Source organism: Vulpes vulpes, chromosome 3, assembly GCF_048418805.1.
Source record: "Vulpes vulpes isolate BD-2025 chromosome 3, VulVul3, whole genome shotgun sequence".
NCBI classification, from domain to species: domain Eukaryota; kingdom Metazoa; phylum Chordata; class Mammalia; order Carnivora; family Canidae; genus Vulpes; species Vulpes vulpes.
Genome location: NC_132782.1, coordinates 146,093,798 through 146,110,303, shown reverse-complemented (window position 1 = coordinate 146,110,303; position 16,506 = coordinate 146,093,798). Strand labels below are relative to the sequence as shown.

Sequence of the window (16,506 nt, the reverse complement as noted above, 5' to 3'; positions counted from 1 at the left end):
GCCAATCTTAGAAATTCACTCTCAAACCCTCCAAGAAAGGCCAAGAAATCTCGATTAAAACATTTAGCTACGGTTTGAGCAACTCAACTGGTCAGGCTTCATTTCACCTATTGAAACATTTCACAACATTCGTACACATGAGAGAAGGACGGACGGCTGCAGGCAGCTCTGTTTTAGGCGTTTTCACTTTCACTTCATTGAGTAGGAGAATTATTACAGAAGAAACTCCTTGAGCTGTCACTGTGCACAATGCCTCTTCAGTAACTGGCCTTGCTGACTGACGGGGCAGGCTCTTGGTGGCCACGCTTTTACCCTGTGACTCTACCCATCACGGCTACCCTTGATGGAATCAGGCTGTAAACCCAACCCTGGTCTGATAAAAGTCTCAGAATTAGAACTAAGGGAATCTACTTCAGTTTTGAATTGAAGGTTATGAACCTCTTGAACTTCAAGCTCTACAAACTTAATGAACTGTGTCGAAACCACCTTTTCGTGAGATAAGTGAATTTGCAAAGACAGAATAAGACATCTGTGTATTTAAGAAACGGAGCAGAGAGGCAATCTTGAGTTCTTTTGGCTTTCTGTGTTTTCCTGGATCCAAGTACCCTGGAAAGTCCAGCTGCTTTCCTTTTTTTTTTTTTTTTTTTTTTTTTTTAGTTTGGTGAGACACTGTTATATCCTTACAATAAGTACCAATGCCTTGCTCCAGCTTGTTCCGATTTTCATTTCTTTTTGGCTACCTTCAATTAGTTTCTCTTTACTTTAAGCCAGATGGTCCCACTTACTATATTTCCTCAACTCCAAGACACATTTTTAAATTAGTAATAACTTTTCAGGAAAAATAAAATCCTTCATTAAATGCCTTTTCATCCTGATTTCAGCTATGTTAAAAAGTGAAACGTAATGCATGCTGAAACTAAGGAAATATAGCACTGCTAATAACAGAACCAGAAATTATAGAAGAAACTAAATGGAAATTTAAATTCCCACCTCTGAAATAATCTGCTCTATTACATCCTTGCTAGATAGTTATCCTGCTCATGCTCGAGCGCTTCAAGTGACAGGGCACTCAGCACACATCAGTTAACATCTTCGAGCAGAAATCAGTTAACGCAGAGATGTGAGAGGATCTTAGTAATGTATCATCTTGCCACTATGTCTTCTTTTAGTTAAATCATGTATTTATGTTGTCATGCATATTTGCTTCTCTTAAAACAATAAAATGACTCCAAAGTTATGGAGGATAGCCATGATGAGCTAAAATCATCATCTTTGGACAAACCTAAGAATACGAGATATGCCAAGAATCACTTTATATTCTGAAATTGCATTCATAAACAACGTTGCATATGAAACGTAGACCTTCACAAAATTACATATCCAAGATGATTAGAGAAATTTTATTGTCTTTTGAGTTTATGTGCCTTTCTTGTATCTGAATAAAAGCAAACAATGGAAATCTATTTTTTGAGACACTGTAGAGAAGTTGGCATAACTAACTTTTCAGAGGAGCCTAGAATAATTAATAGCAGAAATAAGATTAGAACCATCTCCTAACACAACCTGAGACTTATAAAAACGATAATTTTTGTATGTAGAACTCTACTTATTTTAAGTGTTTTCATCAATGAGTATGATTTCACATTATGCCCTTCTGATTACTTGCTCTGTGTTTGGACACAATTCTAGGTATCAATTAATGTCTGATAAATGGATTGTGAAAGTGGGGGCACAGTTGAGGAAACATTGGCATTGCTAGACTTGAAAATAAAAGCGAATTCTATATTTTCCTCAAAGGACATCCCTTAACTTATCTAGTGGCAGATTTTGATCAATCATGTCAATGATTTTTGTGTTGAAGGCCCTTAAGAGACAGCAGTGGAATGACCACAGAACCTGTCCCTATAAGATTCACCTGAGAATAAAACTAGAGGTTTCGATATATAATGGATGAGATTCATCATCTTTATACATGATAGATAATTGCAAGTAGATTCCTGAGAAGGTATGGATGGAATCACTCAAATTCAGGAAAAATGATAAGGATACAAGTTCCAAGATGCCTGATTTTTATATAGTTAAAAAGAAGGATATGAATGAAATAATCCTTCTGCAACGTATTTGAAAAAAAAAAAAAGTTATAGGAAGGGAACTAATCTGCATGCAAGCTGGATGTGGGAAGCCAAAGAACATGAATGTGACATTTTGATTCAGCATGGCCTGAGGAAAAGAGAAAAATCAAATGTGGTGGACAAAAGGACCCTGGTGGGGGATGCAAGTTCTGTGCAAGTTTAGGTCATGGAGCTTGCAAGAGCTTTTAGAAAAAAAAAAAATCTCAAGATTATCCAAAACCTTTTGCTAAAAAGGCTTCTCATTATTAATTTTCCCCCCACATGCCTTGCTTCCAGGAAAGCAGTGTAGTAGACAGCCTAGGTCTCATTCTGGTCAAGAAGTATACCGCATCCTAGTAGTATAAACAACTAAAACGGCACACTCGTGATAGGACATGAGCCTGTCCTTGAAAGCCTGAGGACTTCTGGGTGAAGTGGCAAAATTGAGTTTTCACATTTATGGAGATGGGACTCATACCGGGCCCCATGATGTGCCCACCAAGATATTGCTCACCTCTGAGGCTATCTCTGGACTTCTTACCAGGCCTCCTTGAATGTGTCTTGCTTGGCTCTCAATATGAAGAAGTTTTTTTTTAAAGCAACATGTAATTAGAGATTATTTTAAAATCTTGATTAAAGAACACAAAATGGTAAGAATATTATAATAAAACCATTTAAGAATATAAAATTAAAGCTATCTCTGAAATCATCTTGCTTTAAAAATTTTGCTAATATCACCCTTAACTAATTCAATAATCTGAACACTTCAAAAACATAATTTATTTTGTTACTTATTATTCTAATTGCTGTAATAGTTTAAAAGTCTTGTTATGAAAAAATTGGTTATCCTTTTTCTGTTTTTAAAACAAGTTTGAAAAACTAAGCTTTTTTTTTTTTCCTTTTAAAACACCTTTCTTGGATGTCAAGGTAATGGCTATAACCATCCACCTCCAAACCATTTTAAGTAGAAGACAAGTAGTATGACATCATCGCAAAGTAATATTTTGTTAGATTACATCATAAATTCCCCTCAATGACCTTTCCATTTACTGAAGCTATTAAGATTATAGACACATTTACTTTAGTGACATTAATAATGAGTCTATTGAACAGGTTACACTAACCCAAGATTTTCTTTAGACAAAGATTTTCTTTCATTATTACTTAAGTAAACCAGTTTTTAAAATCCACTCACTAAATGCGAGCCATGTTTGTTTCAGTTGGAAGTACATGCTTATATCAGTCTGAATCCCGAGGTCATACACAGATAAGTGAGAATTTGGCCGTCCCTGAAGATTGTTGTATTCTTGGTAACAGTGCCATATTCCTTGAAAAGGAAAGAAAAACAGACTAATATAAAATGCTATTTCCTGAAATACAAGCTATACACTTAAACACATCTATGTGAAATTGAACAGCATGCTCATTTCTACAAAGGCAAGATTCGTATTTACATAGTAAGCATTTTATATCCTTTTGACTAGAAATAATTTCAATGCCCATCAACAGGGACTGAATAAATTATGGTATATTTGTATAATAGAATACTAGCTTTTCACATAAAGTATACTGATATTCAGTGATCACTGAGCTATTTCGTTAAGTGAAAAAAGATAAAAGTGACATAAAAAGTGTGCTATAATTCACATATGAATCACCTCTCTATATATTTTCTTGTACTTACATAAAGTGTCCCTGGAAGGATACAAAGAAACTTTTGTTTTGTTTTTTTTGTTTTTTTGTTTTTTTGTTTTTTACTTCCAGGGAAGGAAACTTACTGACCAAGGAAAGAATAAGTAGGAAATTTCACTGTATAAACTTTATACCTTTTGAAATTTGAAGCACATAAATACACAATTAATTTAAAAAGCAGATTTTTAAAAATCATTTAAGTTGAAAAAATACTTTTGAATTAAAAAAATGTTTTTGGCGAAGTAGATCTTGATGGAATTACCTAATGCATATTCTTATCAAAGATTGTATCCAGGCAAAGTAAATATGGACTGGCTAGATTTCCCTGAGACACTGCATTTCAGACTGTAAAATGAATTTTTTTTTTAAATTTTTTTTTAAATTTTTTTTTTTAAATTTTTATTTATTTATGATAGTCACAGAGAGAGATAGAGAGAGGCAGAGACACAGGCAGAGGGAGAAGCAGGCTCCATGCACCGGGAGCCCGACGTGGGATTCGATCCGGGGTCTCCAGGATCGCGCCCTGGGCCAAAGGCAGGCGCCAAACCGCTGCGCCACCCAGGGATCCCTAAAATGAATTTTTTTTAAAAGATTTACTTATTTGAAAGAGAGAGAGAATGAGTAGGGAGAGAGGGAGAGAATCCCAGACACCCTGCTGAATGAGAGGCTGATGTGGGGCTCAATCTTATGACCCCAAAATCATGACCTGAGCCAAAATCAAGAGTCAGACGCTTAACTGAGTCACCCAGGCACCCCACAGACTGCACAATGAACCTTTAGATGATCTAGATAAAGTGGGAGTAAAAAGAAAAGTAGAATTAAGGAGTTTATTTTTAGGACCAATAAGTCTGGTTTAGATCCATTGGAAATGTTTTAGTAATAATGAGAAAAACTGCTTTTTAAACCCCAATTATAAACTAATACTTTTTTTCCCTAAAGATAAGGGGGTGAGGTATGTGGAGAAAGGCAAGACTAGAGTAGAAGGGACATTTCTCAAAGAGATATAAGACAAGTATCTTTAGGTCCTATATCCCCAATGTATTTTTAAAAATGCTTTTGGTGGCACCTGGGTGGCTCAGTCAGTTAAATGGCCAACTCTTGATTTTGGCTCCGTCAATCTCAGGGCATTGGATCAAGCTCTGTATTGGGCTCTGTGCTCAGCTGGGAGTCTGCTTGAGGATTCTCTCTCTCCCTCTCCCCTCCCCCTACTCACACTCTCTAAAATAAATAAATCTTTTTTAAAAAAAGTAAAATAAATGCTTTGGAATATTTAATACATACAGAATTATATGTAGTTCTGTAGTAACAGACAGTTTTTTTTTTCAGGTGTAGGTTTTAAAGTATATAGTCAAATGAAACCTATGGATGCATTACCTAGTTTAAGACTTTATGATCTTAATTTTGCTCTAATTAAGCAAAATAATTTTTTTCTTTTACCTGAGATCTTCATCCTATCATCTGCCAATCTCCACCAAAGAACAATTATTCTGAATTTTTTGCTTATCATTATCTTATTTTAACAGAAAAATTGAAATCTTTGAGATTCATAGCTTGTACAAGTTTTTAAATAATTTATCCTTATAGTTCTATGAATTTTGAATATATTTTATTAGATGCATATATTTATTAGAAGCCTGTATATTTAGAATTGGTATACCTTTTAAGCAAATTAAATCCCTTCTAACTCTAATAATGAATTTTATTTCAAAAACCCTTTTGTCTGATTAATATAGCAACTGCAGCTTTCTTTTGGTTAATTACTTTAAATAAATTTATATACCCCTCTCACCAGTTTCTTCCAACATATCCCCCCACTACCTCTCATCTCTGGCAACTACTCATCTGTTCTCTGTATCTATGAGCTTAGTTTTTAATTTTATATTTTAAATTTTTAATTGAAATACAGTTGACATACAATATAAGATTGGTGTAACAGCAATGTGACAATTCTATACATTATAAAACACTTATTAGTATAGTTACCAACTGTCATTGTATAAAGTTATTACACTATTATTGACTATATTTTCTATGCTGTACTTTGCATCCCCATGAGTATATTTTATAACTAGAAGTTTGTACCTCTTAATGTCTTTAACCTATTTCATCCATCTCCCGACCCCTCTGGAAACCACCAATTTGTTCTCTAGGAGTTTGTTTCTGTGCCTGTTTTTTTAGATTCTATGTATAAGTAACATCATATGGCATTTTTCATTGTCTCATTTCATTTAGCATACTATTTCTCTAGATTCATCCATGTTGTCACAAATGGCAAGATTTCATTCTTTTTAATCCATTTTTATCACTTTATCCATTCATCCATTAGATAGTTGTTTCCATATCTTGGCTATTGTAAATAATGTTGCAATGAACATGGGGGTGCATATATCTTTTTGAATTAGCTTTTTCACTTTTTTTTTTCAGGTAAATACCCAAAAAGTGGACTTTTTGAATCAGATGGTAGGTCTAATTTTTTGAGGAACCTCCATACTATTTTCCGTGATGACTGAACCAATTTACATTCCTACCAAATGTGCACAAGGGTTCATTTTTCTCTACATTCTTGCTAACACCGATTTCTTGTCTTTTTGATAACAGGCATTCTAACAACAGGTATGAGATGCTATCCTATTATGGTTTGGGATTTGCATTTCCCTGATGATTAGTGATGTTGAGTACCTTTCATGTGACTGTTGACCATCCAGTCTTCTTTAAGAAAATGTCTATTCAGATTTTCTGCCTATTTATAAATTGGGTTTGATTTATTTATTTATTTATTTTTTTTTACTTTTTGCTACTGAGTTGTGTGATTTCTTTATATTAGCTCCTTATCAGACATCTGGTTTGCAAATATTTTCTTCCATTCAATATGTTCCTTTTTTTGAGGGATTTCTTTGCTGCTCAGAAGCTTTGTAGATTACATAGTTCCACTTATTTATTTTTGCTTTTTATTGCTTGTGATTTTAGATCATATTAAAAAAAAAATCATTGCTAAGACCTGATAAAGGAGCTTACTGCCTACATTTTCTTCTAGGAGTTTTATGGTTTCAGGTCTTATATGCAAGTTTTTAATCAACATTGAGTTAATTTTTGTGTAGGCTGTTAAGACAGTGGTCCAGTTTCATTCTTTTGCATGTGGCTGTCCAGTTTTCCCAACACAATTTATAGAAGAGACTGTTCTTTCCCATTGTATATCTTGGCTCATTTGTGATTAATTGAACTTATATGAGTAGTTTTATTTGGGGGCTCTCTGTTCTGTTATTTTTGTGACAATATCATACTGTTTTAATCACTATAGCTTTGTAATATAGTTTGAAATCAGGGTATATGATACCTCCCAGTTTTGTTCTTTCTCAAGGTTGCTTTGGCTTTTTGGTTTTGTGGGGTTTTTTTGTGGTTCCATACAAAATTTAGGATTATGTGTTTTACTTCTTTTAAAAGGGCAATCGGAATTCTGATAGGGATTTCACTGGATCTTTAGATCATTTTGGCGAGTATGCAGATCTTAACAATATTTATTCTCCCAATCCATGCGCATAGAATATCTTTCCATTTATTTGTGTCTCCTCCAACCTCTTTTATTAAGGTCTTACAGATTTCAATACATAGGTCTTTTACCTCTTGTTTAAATTTATTCCTAGTTATATTTTGTTCTTCTGATGCAATTGTAAATGGGATTATAAATGAATAGACTAGCCAGACAGAAAATCAGTAAGGAAACATCAGCCTTAAACAACACATTAGACCAGGTGGACTTAACAGATCTATCTATCTATCTAGAACATTCCATCTTAAAACAGCAGAATACACATTCTTCTCAGGTGCACATGGAACATTATCAAGGATAGATACTATGTTAAGCCACAAAATAAGTCTTAATAAATTTAGGAGGACTGAAATCATTTTAAGTATCTTCTTTGACCACAATGGTATAAACTAGAAATTAATTAGATCAGAAAAATTGGAAAATTCACAAATATGTGGAGATTAAACATGCTACTGAACAACCAATAGATCAAGGAAGAAATCAAAAGGAAATTAAAAAAATACCTTGAGACAGATGAAAATGGAAATATACCATTGCAGGATACAGTAAAAGCATTTCAAGAGGGAAATTCATAAGGACACAGGCTACCTCAAGAAATAAGATAAGTCTCAAATAAATAACCTAACTTTATATCTCATGGAAATAGAAAAAGCACAAATGAAGCCCAAAGTTAGAAGGAGGGAAATAAAGATTAGAGTAGAAATAACTGAGAGACTAAAAAAGACAATATAGAAGATCAATGAAACTAAGAGCTGGTTCTTTTAAAAGATAACCAAAATGGATAAGTGTTTAGCTAAACTCACCAAGAAAGAGAAAACTCAAAATCAGTAATGAAAGAGGAGAGTTTACAACTGATACTACAGAAACACAAACAATCATAAGAGACTACAGTTGATCCTTAAACAACAGGGGGTTTAGGAATACCTACCTCCAGTGCAAAACCCCATATATAAATTTTGACTCCTTAAAAACTTAACTACTAATATCTGACTGCTGACCAGAAGCCTTACTGATACCATAAGCAGTCAATTAACACTTAATATTAACACTTGATATTTAGTATATCTGTTATATATCCTTATAATAAAGTAAGCTACAGAAAAGAAAATATTAAGAAAATAAGGAAAAGAAAATTCATTTATAGAACTGTATTTATCCAAAAACATCAGCATATAAGTGGATATATGCAGGTCAAACCCATGGTGTTCAAGGGTCAACTATACTATGAACAATTATGTGCCAACAAACTTAACTGCTTAAAAGAAATGGATAAATTCCTAGAAACATACAACTTACGAAGACTGAATCATGATAAAATAGGATATCTGAACAGGCCAATTACTAGTAAGAAGATTGAATCAGTAATCAAAAACCTCCCAACAAACAAAAGGCCAGGACCAGATAACTTCACTGGTGAATTCTACCAAAATTCAAAGAATTAATACCATCCTTTCTCAAGCTCTTCCAAAAAAGAAGTAGAGGGAACATTGCCAAACCCATTCTACAAGGTCAGCATTACCCTGATACCAAAATCAGACAAGGACACCACAAGAAAACGGAACTACAGGCCAGTACCCCTGGTGAACATAGATGTACAAATCCTCAAAATATTAGCAAACTGAATTCAACAGTACATTAAAAATATCATATACCATGATCAAGTGGGATTTATTCCAGGGATGCAAGGATGGCTCAGGATTCACAAGTCAGTAGATGTGATGCACATTAATGAAAGATAAAAATCATATGATAATCTCCACATGATTAAAAAAACATGATAATCTCCATAGATGTAGGAAAAGCATTTGAGAAAATTCAGCATCTATTCCTGGGTAACAACTACAACCAAGACTGTTTACTGAACAATTATTACATAGTAAGCAGCTTTCTAAGGACTTTATTTACATTATTTAAAAAATTATTCACAGAATCCTATTGTATAGTTGAAGAAACTACTAATTAGAGAGACTGTATACCTGCAAAGGATCACAGTTAATATGCAATGAATCTGGGACTGTGCCTTTTCAATCTCCACATCCATGTCCGTAACCCCACTGTTCTGTGGTCTCTCCTGTATAAATCTTAACTTGTTCTGGTCAATACGAATTGTTCCCCTGATGTTCAAGGGCACTTGCCCACAAACAGCCTGGCTTTTTCTCTGCTCAGTAGGCTGCTTGCCCTAGTAAATAGGCTGCTGTTAGTAGGAAATGGTTGGTTTCCCATGATATGGAGAAAAGCGGTTGTCCAAGATAGTAGCAGAGGTCAGTTATACAGTATTATACTTCTCAATCTAGCTGGACATTTCCCCACCCAATGAGAGGCTTCAAGCTGACTTGCCACACCATTAATTGCTGAGCTAGTACTACCTAGGGAGTCAACAGGGAGCTGAAATTTGTTGTTTCACCTGTACTTGCGATATGCCGGTGATCTTTCTCCCTCTTGCCACTGTCAGCTTTGCACTATGGCCAATCTCAGATTTTTCTTTCTTCTTAAGACAAGTCAATGAAATCAATACCAGACTTTACTGTCTTTCCCTTCTTGATGACAATAAAAGAGTGACTGAATCACATGCCCAGGCTCTATAGTGGTAAAGGGCAGAGTTTATTTTGGGCTCCAAGCAGAAACATACACAAAAGACTTTTAAACAAAAGCTTTCTTAGGAGTCTTTGATTAAGGGCTAGTGGTTCTTATGCTCCTCCACCAGACTGACCCACCTTTTCACATGCAGCTGCACAGAAGCGGCAGATAAGGAAACCCTGAAGAGATAGGAAACTGTCTAGAAACCTATTGAGGATAACAGGGAGGACAGTAACAATAAACCAACACATGTTGAGTGTTTACTGTTTTTCAGATATTTTCAGATATAAGAGCTTATATATACCATGACTGTGCTGATGTTACAGATAAGGAAACTGGGTCTTATAATCATTAGGAAGCGTTTCTAAAGCTCCTCAGTTATATGTGATGGAGCTGGGATTAGAATTCAGTCTAACTACAGAACCTGAGGAATTCAACTGTATTCTTATATTGATATGTATAAAACTCTTCCTTGAGTGGCAAAAATAGGAAATTGCTGTTCTTGGTGTCTTGGCTACCATGAAACAATTTTCAATCCAAATGGTATTGTAGGAGGATTTATTCTGGAATAGAAACCTCTCAAAAATTCATCTACTGGCCTTTATGCCTATTAGAACTATGATGGGAGCTGCCATAAATGCCCTACTCTTCCTGGGGGGAAACTTTAGCTCCTTCTTTGGTGTTCACACTGCATCTGTACTGCTTTTGAGGGGACTGAGCTCTGGTTAGAATGTCAACCTTGATAGAAAGGAGCTCTCCATCCAAAGGTTGTAATTCAGAATACTTGCCTCTAGAGGGTGATGCCTCCTTATGGAGCACTGGCCAATTACTAGAATGTGTGACAGTACCTGGATTAAAATTACTAAATTGAAAGAAAAATAGATCACACTTCTGTAATTATACAGACAGAAAAGTTAAAGGAGTAAAATAAGTTTTCTGAAATGTTTTTCATTAACCTAAAAGGTGTTGTTTTAGTTTTTTTATTTCCTTTTTAATGATGATAAGGCATGGGACCAAAGGTCAGTAAGGAACAAGAGTAGAGCATTTTGATAACATCTTTTTCAAGATGAAGATAAAAGTTATAGGAATAATATATGTAAAATTAGATAATTTTTCTCAATTAATATTTTGGGGTTGGGAAGTAAATAATTTAAATTCACTGCAAGTTAAGTGCTTTCTGGTAAAAATGCCAACTGAAAAGAAAAGGACTAATTTGATATTTAGTGATTTTTAAGAGGGGTGATACCTACCATAACCTATAATTCCAATCACACCCACCATGAAGACCCAGAAGAGGATTCCAGCTATGAACCTCAGGAGTATCACAAACATACAACTAAGAAGCATGGCGATAGTCAGGCCACTAGAAGAAAAAGCATACAACACACACAGGGGTCAAGTGTGTTAAACATAACAAAGTTAAAAGCAAGGCAACATTTTCTATCCAAAATATTTCTCAGACTATTTTATCTGGCTATAGAAACACTTATAATATTAAAAAGTACAAATAATTGTTCCTATTAAGACTTTCACATGAAAAAGTAGTATCATCAGGAACTTCAAACCTGAGTCAATATTTGTGTACCTGGGTAAACTGAAGTCCGGCAGCAACCACTGTTCAAGGAAAAACACAATTCCTCCAACCTACAGTTTTGGCCTATCTGCCACAGTTGCCATGCCACATATATATTTTTCCCCCTTCACATGTCTCACTAAGTGATAAATTATAAAACATATCCATGATACCAAGAGAAGGAAACTTTTTACAACAACTATCTAGAAGTGAAGAAGTCTTAGGGCAGAAAAGAAAAATAATTGCCCCACACAGTTCCTGAGTCCATGATTTTGTAGTCATTATTATAGTCCAATTATCTTTAATAATTTGTGATGTCTGACATCACCAAACATCTATTTCAGGTCCCCAGTAATCTGGGGGCCGCTAATTATAGAGAGCCATGATACAGCTTCGGTATCTCCTGGGCCATAGGACTTTATCAAGCAATCAGCAGTGTGACTATTTTTTTGTCTTCATGTTTTCCTGGAGTTTGACTGAGATACTAATACATCTAAGTTAAATCCATATTGGATTCCACTAGGTAATTTCATTAAACAGAACTCATTAAGATTAGAAATTTGGATGATCCTTCCGTTAAGAACGGATTCCTCCAGTGCTCTTTGTAAGTTTCCAAACTTAGAAACATAGACTGCAACATTTATTGAGCGTGTTGTTTCCAAGTATTTTTTAAAAAGTCTTAATAATTACTGTCACTAGATAGATGACAGCATTGTATCAGAGTAACTTCTTGGGTCACATTCTTGCAGAGCCTACGCTCTCAACTCTGGAAACCATTCCCTATTAAAAATCACAGATATTTTAATGCTTAAGTATTCAGTATGGTTGAAGGATTATTCTGTGGCATGGTCCAAGAGGAATATTTAAAAAAAGGTCGGGGTGGGGGGGAGAAAAGAAATAAAGCTGTTTATTCTGTGTTTTAATTCTTGTATAAAAATCTAAATAAACTAAGTCATGGCATATTAGTCTTTGGCTTTATATTTATGAGATAAATGGAGAGCAGAAGAGTTGAAAATAAAGGGAGTGCTTATGTTCTAGTGGTGTGAGCCGTGCCTGGGTAGAGAGAGTTTCAGTGTGTGTTGGGAGTGAGGTCAACAGGAAGATCTATTAATGCATAGTTTTTCAGATTATAGTTTAAAAGGACAAAATAGGGCAGCCTGGGTGGCTCAGCGGTTTAGCGCCGTCTTCAGTCCAGGGCCTAATCCTGGAGACCCAGGATCAAGTCCCGCGTCGGGCTCCCTGCATGGAGCCTGCTTCTCCCTCTGCCTGTGTCTCTGCCTCTCCCTCTGTATCTCTATCATAAATAAATAAATAAATCTTTTAAAAAATAAAATAAAAGGACAAAATAAAGAATAAATGTGGAAATTATCTAATGATGATGAGTCTGACAGTAGGGGAACCAGTATAACTACTGTCAAGTATAGACTACAGTCTCTGCTATGGAGAGATATCCTGAAATACTGAGGCACACTGAAAATAATTATTGTGTTTAAGAGAAGGCATCGAAATGAATAAAATCTCAAAAAAAAAATCTATCTAGTTCTATAGCTCAAAAACTAGTCACTGGAATTTTATATACAATTTTGAGCTTATTAAGTACCACATAGTTACATATATCTATCTTGTTCCCCTAGTGGTTTTATAACTGTTCCTTGAATCCACATTTTCTATGCATCTTCTATGTTCCAAGGACCACACTGGAAGTTACAAAAATAGAGAGGAGTTAGACGTAGTTACCACGGTAAAGAACCAGGTAAATAAAATACAAAATTCTAGGTGCTATATAAATGATAAGTACATATGTGTGTGTGTGTGTGTGTGTGTGTGTGTGTGTGTGTGTGTAGGAGGAACACAGAGGGAAAAGCAATTATATCTGGAGAAGTCAAGAAAGACTTCATAAAAAAAATCAGCTTTTGTGTAATTTAAGATTTTATTTATTTAAGAGAGAGGGCACAAGTAGGGGCAGGGGCAGGGTTGAGGAGCAGAGGGAAAGGGAGAAGCGGGGCTCTATCTCAGGACCCCCAGGATCATGACCTGAGCTGAAGGCAGATGCTTAACTGACTGAGTCCCCCAGGCACCCTGAAAGCTGATTTTAAATGAGATGGAGTTGCCCAGGACATAGGAAGGGCGTGCTAGGAAAGAGAAGAGCATGTGCAAAACATAGGGGCTTGACAGACCAGGGATGGGTATGCTAGTTGATGTGTTTAGAATGGAAAGAAGGTGTTAAAAATAAGAGTGATCCCTTGGAGGTCGAGGGAAGGACAAATGAGAAAACAGACCCAGAGAGATAAGACTACAACCACTGTAACATAACAATAAGAAGCAAACGTACTATAGATGTTGTCCCCGCATGACTCGAAGTGTATTTATATAAGTACTTTTACTGGGAATTTAATGAATAAAGTTCAAATTTACATTATGACTTTTGTAACACTGGATATATTTCCAAATATCTTTGCCCCATCTTCATCCTATCTGAAAAAGAAAATGGCAGGAACTTTTATTCACAAATACAAATAGGGAATTTGAAGAAAGCATTCCACAAGGGTTAAATGGGGCTGGAGAAGAAACACCAATGTTTGTTTGCACTTACATGAGAATCCAATACCAAGTTGTTGCATAATCTTCAAATATTTTCATTCCAACTGCCCTTGCATCAAGGATTTTATTGACACGACTGAATTCAAAGGAAAAAAAAATCAATTATTTTGACTACCACTAAACAGAAATGCTCTCGTTATAAAAGGGGCTTTGCAAGCTGCTGTTCAGAACATACTTTCAGGAACCATTTATCAAGAGGCACTCTTCCCCCAGCCACAATATGGAGATGTCACTTTGATAGACTACAAAGGTGGCTATAGCTACACACACAGAGAACGTGGCTTTCGAGAGTGGTGAACAGATCCCTTTTCAACGTATGGGACATGTCCTCAATACTGCGGAAACCTCACTGTAGGAAATGAATTCAAATAAGATCAGTTTTTAGCTTACAAAATCCCTGGAGTCAAGAATGAACAATCATTCTTAATTCCCTTTTTTAAGCCTCTGACCGCCGTGTAGCAGGAAGGCATCGTGGGATACATACAGAGGGGTGCACAAATCATTAGCGTCCCGTTTGATGAATTATCAAAGTGAATGCACTATGTAGCAACAACCTTGTTGTCCCTTGTCCTATGTTCCCCAGTCACAATTCCTCCTCTCTTCCCCCAAGGTAACCACAATCCTGACTTTTGTGATAATAATTTTCTAGTTTTCTTTTCCAGTTTTACTCCTTACATATGCATCGCAGGATAATTTAGTTGTGCTTGTTTTTGGCTTTTTCTGTCAATGGACTTGTACTATTATTTTGTTATTTCTTTCACCTAGTTTTATATTTGTGAAATCCACCCGTGGTGCTATTACATTTGAATATTCCGGGCCTGAAGTATTTTGGACTGCTGAGCTCTTTCAAGGAAGAGAGAGATATTTTTAGAATATCTTTAGGTTTCACCTTTAATTCAACCACTGAGCTATACAAGGATATCGTGTTTGTTTGTGCACCCACGTAAGTGTATGCTTCCAGGGAATTAATTATATTTCCTAATAACCTGAAACATCATGATGTGTACACCAAGGGGAACAGTAAATTAACTTCCTTGTAGTAAGTACACAGACATTGATATGGTCCCGAAACAGTATTACGATGGTTGTTCCTCCTTTCCTAAGGCTCTCTTCTCTTTACATTTAGCAGTTTTATTATTTTAGTCATTTTTTTTTGAATAGTGATTCAAAAAGCTTTTCTTTTATTGCGTTCATTGAACAAGTAAATTAAGGTCTTTCCATATGCTTACTGACCTCTCATACTTCTATACCGGTTGATAATGAAAGATTTAATAACCATTTTAGAAAACATCATTGCACTTTCTTATTCACTTTGGTTTCTCCTTTACTTGCTTTTCTTAATGAATACACACCAAGCTCTCCAATCCCCAGTGACATGTGTATTTCATAATTCTACATAATTCTTTCCCTATAACCCTTAACCTAATGGCAGCTGTAGTCTTGTGTATAATAACAGGACGCCTACAAACTCAAAATAAGAATGTAAACAAACATACTTTGCAGCTGTCCTGAGTTCTATAGCATTTCTTGTTCTTCCACTTCCATCTTCAAATGTTGTCTTATTTCCTACTGTCAACGTGCCATTGTTAGTAGCAAAGTCAGGGAAACATCTCTGGAGAACTGTAAACAAATAAAATTACAGTAATCATTTTTTTTTCCTATTTCTTCCTATGGGATGGTCTCCCTTTCTTAAGCTTTCTGTTATTTATAACCAAATTCTTGTTAGACAATGTTTAAACATATTGTTCAACACAGATAATCGTCCATTACTTGATGGTCAGAAGGTATTCCGATGGTCCTAAGACAGATGTAGGAAGCAAATATGATCATAATCTGAAACTATACTCCAAACTTGATTATTTTACACATGGTCACTCAACAAGTGGCCAATAAGTAAGATGCGCAGCACAGGTCTTAAAAGAGGAATACTGAGAACATGTCTCATATGGTAAAAACATTTTAATAACAAGACTATTTTTGCATGTATGACTGAGCTTACTTTTTTTCTTTTTTAAAGATTTTATTTATTTGAGGGAGAGGGAGAGGGAGGAGAGAGAGGGAGGAGAGAGAGGGAGGAGGGGGGGGAGAGAGGGAGGGGAGAGAGGGAGGGGGGAGAGAGGGAGGGGGGGAGAGAGGGAGGGGGGGAGAGAGGGAGGGGGAGAGAGGGAGGGGGGGAGAGAGGGAGGGGGGGAGAGAGGGAGGGGGGGAGAGAGGGAGGGGGGAGAGAGGGAGGGGTGAGAGAGGGAGGGGTGAGAGAGGGAGGGGGGAGAGAGAGAGGAGAGACAGCATAGGAGCAGTGGGGAGGGACAAAGTGATAGGGAGAAACAGGCTCCCCACTGAGCAGGGAACCGGATGTGAGGCTGGATCCCACTGAGCCTCCCAGGCACCCCAAGTTTACTTTTTCT

The 16,506-nt window shown here is 36.0% G+C and overlaps 1 protein-coding gene across 5 annotated transcripts in view; it reads right to left on the bottom strand.

Moving 5' to 3' along the window:
- Positions 1 to 16,506, bottom strand: part of SLC44A5 (solute carrier family 44 member 5) — a 375,730-nt gene that overhangs the window by 26,262 nt on the left and 332,962 nt on the right. For all 5 annotated transcript variants that reach the window (XM_072754861.1, XM_072754860.1, XM_072754863.1 and 2 more), the window contains 4 exons: positions 15,598 to 15,721; positions 14,094 to 14,177; positions 11,178 to 11,290; positions 3,307 to 3,438 (listed from right to left, as the gene is read on the bottom strand). In XM_072754861.1, the coding sequence (XP_072610962.1) occupies positions 3,307 to 3,438; positions 11,178 to 11,290; positions 14,094 to 14,177; positions 15,598 to 15,721 (453 nt within the window). The remainder of the gene's footprint in view (positions 1 to 3,306; positions 3,439 to 11,177; positions 11,291 to 14,093; positions 14,178 to 15,597; positions 15,722 to 16,506) is intronic.